Here is an 8,499-nt window from a genome sequence, read left to right as displayed (position 1 = left end):
GTATTAAGTTCATTCCTGTGGCCACAAATGATACTACACACATGGATGGAGGTTGTTAACTGAAAATTCAATTGGGTTGGTATTGGCATCTATTTGAAGACTTCCTGCTGCCATGAAGGGTTTGCAATCTGGGCCCAGTTTTTAAAAAAATCTCAACTCAGTTTTGTTTTTATGTGCCAGCTCTAGAAATCTGATTTTTTTTTTTTTTTTTAAACACATAAGTACACTATCCGCATCTACATATACATTTTGCATATTTGTGCACATGACCACTGCCTTTAAAGCTTCATCCACCAAGTCAAGTAGATTTCATGGACTTAGCTACCAATACCAAAACAGAAAGACATGATTGTTTTATTTTAAACTGTTTTCAAGCAGGGAAATGGGTCTTTCTAGGTATTTGTGACCCACTCATTTCTCCATGGAGAAAAAAAAAAAGCTATGTATAACTACAGAAAATTGCATAGAAATGTGAATGCAAGGCTGACACTGGTCAATACACAGAATTTGTTTTATGCATTGCATTTCTGTCCAGTTGTGGCCTACCTGTATGAGAGATGCCAGAGCAACGTGGCAAGCCTTATGCTGGGCTGGGAAGCTATTTGTAGCAATATCTAGACACTGCACAGGTTTTCGTTAAACTTCAGACCAGAGCGAGTGTCTCGGGGTCAATAGATTCAAACATAGAGTGTAGCACTCTACTTAATGTTTGGAAGCCCTTAAAAGTGTATTTTTTTTGTCACTTACCCGATTTCCACAATGAAACATGCTCTATTAAATATCTTTAAAGGTTCTAGCATGTATCAAAAGGCCAAAGGAAAGTAGCTGGAAAAGACTCATCTTTTAAAAGGGTTCCTTATTTGTACTGTGACTTTTCTTTTTGAATGATGCAGTTATAAGTACCGCAGTGTATCCGTTTGAATCGTGCTGTGCATAATACATACTTGCGATATCATTGCTTGTCATTCATGCCTTTCTGTTTGTCCTGCAGACTGTTTTTAATACTGTTTCTATGAAATATACACATTCTCTACACAGAGGAAAACCTGAAATAACCCTATTTATAAGTTAACCCAGTGCTGTAATCAAGTGAGAATCTAATCTTGCCTTTTGCATAGAGATATGTACCTACTGCAAATATAACATTTTGGGGTACTTGAGTCACTATTTAAGTTTTTTTGTTTTTGTTATTGTTTCTAGCACTTAAGATTAAAAAATGTGTACAAAAATTAATATTTTTTAAGAATATAATTATTTTCTGTCATTACTATTACAAATGTTTTAAAAAAAAAAGGCTAGAAATCAATCTGTGTATATTTCTGTACCTGTATAGCAAACACATTTCATAAATGGAAATATGTTCTCTGAATATTTATTTACTAATATATTTATCTTTAAGCCATGTCTTATGTTCCGAGTGTATGAACGTTTGAGTTGCTTTTTATTTTGAGGAAAATCACTAACATGAGACTTTGTATATACATGGTAATTGCACAAAAGACGATTAAATCTTCTCTGACCAAAAAACTGATTTTAAAACTTTAGTACCATACAGTTTTGTAATTAAAGTGTATAAAGATATGTAAAATATACAGTTTTATTCAAGTAACTAATGTTGTGGTGTCCTGCTTTTCATCATGTGCACTCTATATTAATGTTTTCTTATTTTGTGCAAAAAGTCAGTGGTTTAAATTCTAAGAGCTTCATTATAAGGAGTAATTAATATGCCTTTTGCAGCTTTGGTAATAATCCATTCGGATATTATGATTAGCTTTTTTAGCTTTTATTCATCACCAAAACACATTACCAAAAAAAAAAAATCATCTTGTCATTTGTACAAGTACACATACAGTGAGATCTATTAAGAGCAGTTTTCATAATAATTTCTCTGGATTTCATAAATGTTCTCTGACCTTTGGTCATTCTGCAATGAGCAGATGGAAGCCTCAAGCTAGAAAACTCAAGTCTGAAAAATCTGTACAGTCATACTGCAGAGAAGCCTGAAACTGACTTTACTTATTCGATATTTTACAGAAGGCATTCGGAGTGCATCTCACAGCTTGAAACCAGAGTGAAGAGCCACAACTCCACCTGTGAAATTGTAGTATTGCACACAATAGAAACCTGCATCTTCAATCATGGATTTGAACTCCTCCTGCAGAGGAAAAAGAACAAGGGGACCAATGACTAACAGTGAATCCACAAAGTGACAGACATGCACACAGCAGTACAGTGTGAATACATAACAAGCTTCAGCTGTTTCTTTTCCAGAGTGGATTTTTAATACTGTGACTGTGCATATAGATTCAATCAGTTGATGTGCACTAAAGACACTGTAACCTCATTTAAATGCTGTCAATTTTTTCTTAGACTAAAAGAGGGTTTAGAAATGTGACAAACAGTGCCAGTACAATTGAATAATCAGATAAACAAATTCACGCCATTTATCATGAATCAAATCTCTCTCTTTCAGAAAAAAATATGTGAATGAAAGATCTAAGAAGGGAACTTGAAATTGAGAACTGTAATCAAAGTAAGCGCAGCAATGACAGGAACAAGACACAGACCATAAATCTGCCTTACCTGGCTGGGGAACTTGCGGATGCTCTCTACTAAATACTGATAAGACTTCCAGTCTCCAGCAATAACCTCTCCCAACACTGGGATTATCTGGAAACTGTACGCATCATAAAGCCTGAAAAAGAAAACGGGAATCTCTCAGAACTAGAACCCAGTGTTAGTCTCAAATAACTCCCATAATTACACATTTCACTGAGCTCCTGGACAGTCTGAGGTGCAGCCTGACAGAATTGGATGCACCAAATCATGTCAGGTAAGCATGGGGATACTCAATAGTATCACTTCCTCCAGGAACTGCCTCGATACTCTCGCCATATGAGACTGAGCTTTTTCGTCACCAGGGGGGAGCCAGGACCCACTGCAACAGTGTGAGGTCTGACACTCGTTTAATCCTGATACCTAATGGCAGTCAGGGTATCTATCATTGGAAGTAGTGCAAGGACTTGGTTTGAGTAGAGTCCATGCATGAGTGGCCTGGGAGATGAGGGCTACTCAGGTGTGTGGGCAGGGGTGATTGTGTGTGTGATTAACAAACCCCTCTGCTACTTGCTGTTACTTGACCAGATTTATTTCACAGATGTTTAATAAACATTATCCTTTACTCTTGATTTATATGATTTATATGATTTTCCAGAGTTCATTTGTGAATATCATGTATTTATACTTTTCAATAAACTAAAACCTCTAAATCACATGCAATCACAGTTCTAGTGCCTCATTTAACTTTGTGTTGAAATCTGTTGAACTTTAAGTCAACAGTCTGCAAGTCAAACTGATCAATGATCAGCTGATGATTCTCAACTTCTTTTTAAATATCCCAAAACTCCATTTCTACTTAAGTGCATGCATACTATATTAAAGAGAACCAGAAGAGGGCAGCAAGAGCTCATTTAGTCTGTTACATCTGCAGTTTCAGAAAAAGTCAACTGACTTGCAATTAAGCAATATTCATCACATTATATAAACTTATAAAACCATAAAAGCATCTCTTATAGAGAAAATGAACATTTCAGCAAGACTATCTTTTACAGTATTGATTTATATTACATATGCACTCAAGGCCATCATCTCCTCCTCACCTTGCTAACAGGGGATTTGTCACTTTGCTGAACTCTAAGCACATAAACCTGCCGCCAGGTTTCAGGACCCGCAGAGCCTCCTGCAGTGCCTGAAACAGCCAGTTATTAATTTAATGTCAAAGGACACAAAAAAATGTTACTCTAAAAACACAGCTGCTGGATTCATCTCTTATTTAAACTGAGAATAAATTAGTAAAAAAATAAAATTTAACTGGAAACAGAAATTAAAAAGACCTTGAAAAGTAACTTACCTGATCTATATGAGTAACGTTTCGAATGCCGAAGGCGATGGTGTATATATCGAACTGGTCGTCATCAAAGGGCAGTTCCTCTGCGTCGCCAACCACCCATGATAGACCTGATACAAAGTGACAAAGGAAAACGCAAACAAGCATGAATTCTGTGGGTTATTGGCAGTTTGCAATTCCTCGTGACAGTTTATGCCAATAGCTCCGCCATAATTACAGTGTATCTGTTCGGGTCATGCATGGCTGAACAGAAATCTCCCACACTTATAATTAAACTGTTTGCATCTCCTGTATCCTGTGTGTCGTTCCCACCGCCATGACTTGCAGAATGTTTCAAGCTGAATAGTGGCACAAATTTAATTTACATTTTGTTTTACTTGATCTAAAAGTGTTTACAGTCAAGTTGCAGTGTTTCCACCACTAAAGCTGGATGCTTATATCTGATATCAGTGAACGCAGGTTTTTTTCTTTAAACACATTTCCGTGCATACGTCTCCTCCGCTCTGGTGTCAGGTTGACATTGTTGTCAAGATTTCACAATCAAATAACTTTTTTCCACTGACGTAAGCCAGGTATACACTGCAATTGTGGCTGTCCCACAAGAAAGACGACCAACGTGAAGGAAACGCTCCAAAACGCAGTTGTACATAACAGCGAGTTGCCTTTTGTAACAAACCAACCAGTATGATGCAGAAGTTTGGTCTGTACGATGTGTTCAACTGTTCCGGCTCCAGAGAGGATGCAGGTGGGATAAATATCTCAGGAATCACCACCTTGCATCGGAACTTGCAATTAAACACGTATAATGATTGGATAGTGTTCTCAAACAACTCCTTTTTCCCATAATACAGTGTCACTGCTGGTGCTCTACCAGTTCTGCATGGTTTCTTTTGAGAACCAGACGATATTTTGACAGGTTTGAGAACCAATTATTAAGTAGAGTTACAAGCAGAAGGTAGGGGAATTTCTGTGGGAAGGAAATGATGAAGAGAATCTCTGAATCATTGATATTTTTTTTTGTTTGTTTTTTTAATTGTGACTTAGCCCAAAAGCTACTAACAACTCCAGGTTCAATTTTGGACCACAGCAGTGGTAAACATTTTGGCACTGGCATCAGTCTTTTTTTGGTGGAATTGCATAGAATCTGTCCTATATTGGGCTCCACAGATCCACAACAAAACTTTTGCTTAACTACCACAACGATCAACTCAATACTGGCATCACTGCGGAGAAGAACAAACCCAAACAGACATTTCTGATTTCAAGAAAGGAGAAAATCTAATTGAGCTGTGGTAGCAAAAACTTCATCTGTATATGTGATGTGATCTACTATTTTAGCTATTACCAGGACCACATTTGAATGAATATTTGAGGAACTGCTGCTATGCATCAGACCCAATGAATCAGAAGGTATGACCTTTGGAAACTGTGCACCAAACCTCATTTCTACAAGAGCCATTTCTGAAATCTCACAGACTGTAGGCATTTCAAGTATTATCTCCAGGCTGATGACAATATGTTATAGACATATTAGTGACACTTTTGCACATCTTAAATTAAAAAACAGTATTTTCCACATTAACCTTTTGATTCTGAATGGTTAGTTCTCCTTCTGCCAGACACAAAGCCAGCTTTCATCAATGAAAAGCTGTTGATTTCTCAGTTATAATGCATCTGAGGCTACGTGACACAGCATACATTGCCAGTTTCCTTCAGAACAACTCAGCCAAAGTGAGGCTAAGGCTACTATTACTGATGAGATCTGTACATGCACAGAATCACAGGGACCGAGTATCCAGCTTGAAGACACTTGAAGCAGTTTTGCATTTAGAAGATTACCAGCAGTGATGCCCAAGCTCTCAGCCTTCTCCTTTCCCACTTTGAGCATCTCTTTGTTGATGTCACAGACAACAGCCGTTGACTCCCGGGGCCCGTCCGTCTCTATCGTGGAGTAGCTGTTGGAAATGTCCTGCAATGACAGCGTCTGGCCGAAGCGTACCGCCCGCCTCTGTTGCCGCTCCCGCTGAAAGCGAACGTACTCCAGGAAACGGAAAGAAATGTCACCTGAAGATCATCACAGGGAATACAGATGTGTATTGCCAGTAGATGTTTCAGTTTGATGTTTCGCAGAAGCGCACACAAACGGTTTTACCTGTTCCACCCGCCACGTCCAGGAGCCGAGCACCAGGCTGGGGATGCATCGCATGCAGCAGCATGTCCTTCCACAGTCGATGAATCCCCAAACTCATGGCATCATTCATTATGTCATACTTCTGTGCCACATTCTCAAAAACTTTATATACTGAAAAAGAAAAAAACAATAAGAAAGAGGCATAGAATAGGGGTAGGATTTATAACGTAACCTATAATATTATCATAGCTACCCTGGACATCAAATATGACATGATACAGTGGTTTAGTGATACAATGCAAAATAGTCCATATATGAAATATCAGTAATCTGTGCAAATGAAATAAAAAAATATCCCCAAAAAGTTTAGAAAGCAGAGCGTTAGTGTGTATGTGTGTCACAGTTATTCGGTATAATGTAGCAGCTCAATGTGAGTGAGTTCCTCCTTCTTCACTTCAAGGTTTGCTGTAAGAGTCCTGACAGGGACTAGAAAGAGAGAGCAGATTTCTCCTGTTTTGGCCTCCCTTCACTGGCTCCCTGTTAAATCCAGAATTGAATTCAAAATCCTGCTCCTCACATACAAGGTCTTAAATAATCAGGTCCCATCTTATCTTAATGACCTTGTAGTACCATATCACCCTATTAAAGCACTTCGCTCTCACTCTGCAGGCCTACTTGTTGTTCCTAGAGTATTTAAAAGTAGAATGGGAGGCAGAGCCTTCAGTTTTCAGGCCCCTCTTCTGTGGAACCAGCTTCCAGTTTGGATTCGGGAGACAGACACTATCTCTACTTTTAAGATTAGGATTAAAACTTTCCTTTTCTCTGTATCTATTATTGTGCGATCTACTGTACAATATAAAGCGCCTTGAGGCGACTTTTGTTGTGATTTGGCGCTATATAAATAAAATTGAATTGAATTGAAGGTCATTTTGTGTATTTTTTATTTTTACCCTCATTAATATGGCAAGCTAATGCACAAGGAGTCAGGAATTACTGACTGCTACAGAGTTATTATAGTTAGTTTTGTATTTTCTAATCAGATTTTTTCTTCATTGAACTTTTAGTTTTTAAATTCAGTTTAGTTTAGTCATTTTCCAAAGTGGATTTCCTTGTTTCAGGTCTAGTTTTTATTTAATTTTTTTAAAATAAATGTTTAGTTTTAATTTAGTTGTTAGTGTTAGTTTTAGTCCTTTAATTATTATTGTATTAAAGGCATGTATTAGAGGCAAGATTTAGGAAAATTAGTGCAGATATTACAATAAAAACTTATGACTAACTCATAGTGTGTCATAGTATTGTAGACATCTCAATAAACACGTCTTTCTGTGACTAGCAGGCCAAGTTACCAAACTAACAGACACTAAAACTAAGGACATTACCTCTACATTTTTTTAAAGTTTAGTTTGTTTTCACATCTAGTTTCAGTTTTTAGTTTAGTTCCAGTTGACTGTGATAAAATTGCTCTGCTAAGTCAGCCCAGGTCAAAAGTTTGGGAGACTTTTTGGAATTTTGGAGAGTTATAGAGGTAGGTAGGGTTGGGATGGTTTCACATGTGCAGACATCCCATGTCTGCACATGTGAAATATGATGAATATGAATATACTGGGTATAAGATGTTAAATATGGAGCACCCAGGCAGGAGGACAAGAGGAAGACCACAGGGAAGCTTCATGAATGTTATGAAGGAGGAAATGGATATGGGCTGGTATGACAGGATGCTGTGGGATATTAAAGGTGTCACTATGAAAATAATCATAAATAAAGTTGACGGCATCGCACTTTAAACACTTAGAAGTTCACTGAATGTTGCCTCAGACATAAATGGTTAGCCGAATTGTCTAGCAGTTCCTCACGACTCGAAAATGACCTCATATCGCGTGCTTCAAAGTCTGTACATGTCTAGAGAGGCAACGAACTATTAAATGGAGAGATTTTTATATGAAGACTGGCTCCAGTCGCTCACCTCTTTTCGCCTTCTCTGCTTCCGACACGGTCTCAAAACCAAAATGCGTACTCCTTTCTTCGGCTGATTCGCTAAAACATCGACAGGACGGCCGAGCAGAAACCCCGGCGGCTGTAACGGTGATGTTTCTGTGAGAAAGTCGGATCGCTTGACGGACAAGCAACCTCACGGACGCCGCCATGTTGCCTGACAGTTATGTCACGGGATGTCGTCATTCGTAGGCGACAATGTAGTCTTTTTTTCTAAGTAGCAATATTACAAAAATCTAAATACGTTAGTAATAATAATAATAATAATAATAATAATAATAATAATAATAGTTTAATGCAGGTTTTGTGAAATTTTCATGTAACACAGGTGAAGGGAAACTTTTATGGTAGCTGGCCAGGCTACATTTTCTCTTTAGCTGCATTTTAGTGTCCTGTGGGGTTCTCCATGCAAATTGCTTTATTGTATAAATTGTATCAGCTAAACCTTTTTCATGGAAAGGATATTGTA

The 8,499-nt window shown here is 37.9% G+C and overlaps 1 protein-coding gene across 1 annotated transcript; it reads right to left on the bottom strand.

Annotated features, from left to right (window-relative positions):
* Window positions 1–1,694: 1,694 nt before the first annotated feature.
* Window positions 1,695–8,206, bottom strand: coq5 (coenzyme Q5, methyltransferase). The gene is made up of 7 exons (XM_005928894.3): window positions 8,002–8,206; window positions 6,060–6,209; window positions 5,747–5,971; window positions 3,911–4,017; window positions 3,660–3,748; window positions 2,584–2,695; window positions 1,695–2,155 (listed from the first exon to the last, which is right to left on the bottom strand). Exons 1-7 carry the CDS (start codon window positions 8,180–8,182, stop codon window positions 2,054–2,056), a joined length of 966 nt encoding a protein of 321 aa, XP_005928956.1. The 5' UTR covers window positions 8,183–8,206; the 3' UTR covers window positions 1,695–2,053.
* Between the last annotated feature and the right edge of the window lie 293 nt (window positions 8,207–8,499).

Source organism: Haplochromis burtoni, unplaced genomic scaffold (genome assembly GCF_018398535.1).
Source record: "Haplochromis burtoni strain Fernald_Lab_line unplaced genomic scaffold, NCSU_Asbu1 Contig_111, whole genome shotgun sequence".
Classification (NCBI taxonomy): Eukaryota; Metazoa; Chordata; class Actinopteri; order Cichliformes; family Cichlidae; genus Haplochromis; species Haplochromis burtoni.
The sequence above is the reverse complement of the archived record's forward strand: the minus strand, read 5'-3'. Positions and strand labels throughout refer to the sequence as shown.

Coding starts and splice junctions, on each gene's coding strand:
- coq5 (XM_005928894.3), bottom strand. CDS start 8,182: ATGGCGGCGTCCGTGAGGTTGCTTGTCCGTCAAGCGATCCGACTTTCT. Junction 5,972..6,059: donor GGACGTGGCGGGTGGAACAG/GTAAAACCGTTT, acceptor GATGATCTTCAG/GTGACATTTCTTTCCGTTTC. Junction 3,749..3,910: donor ACGTTACTCATATAGATCAG/GTAAGTTACTTT, acceptor TGGCTGTTTCAG/GCACTGCAGGAGGCTCTGCG.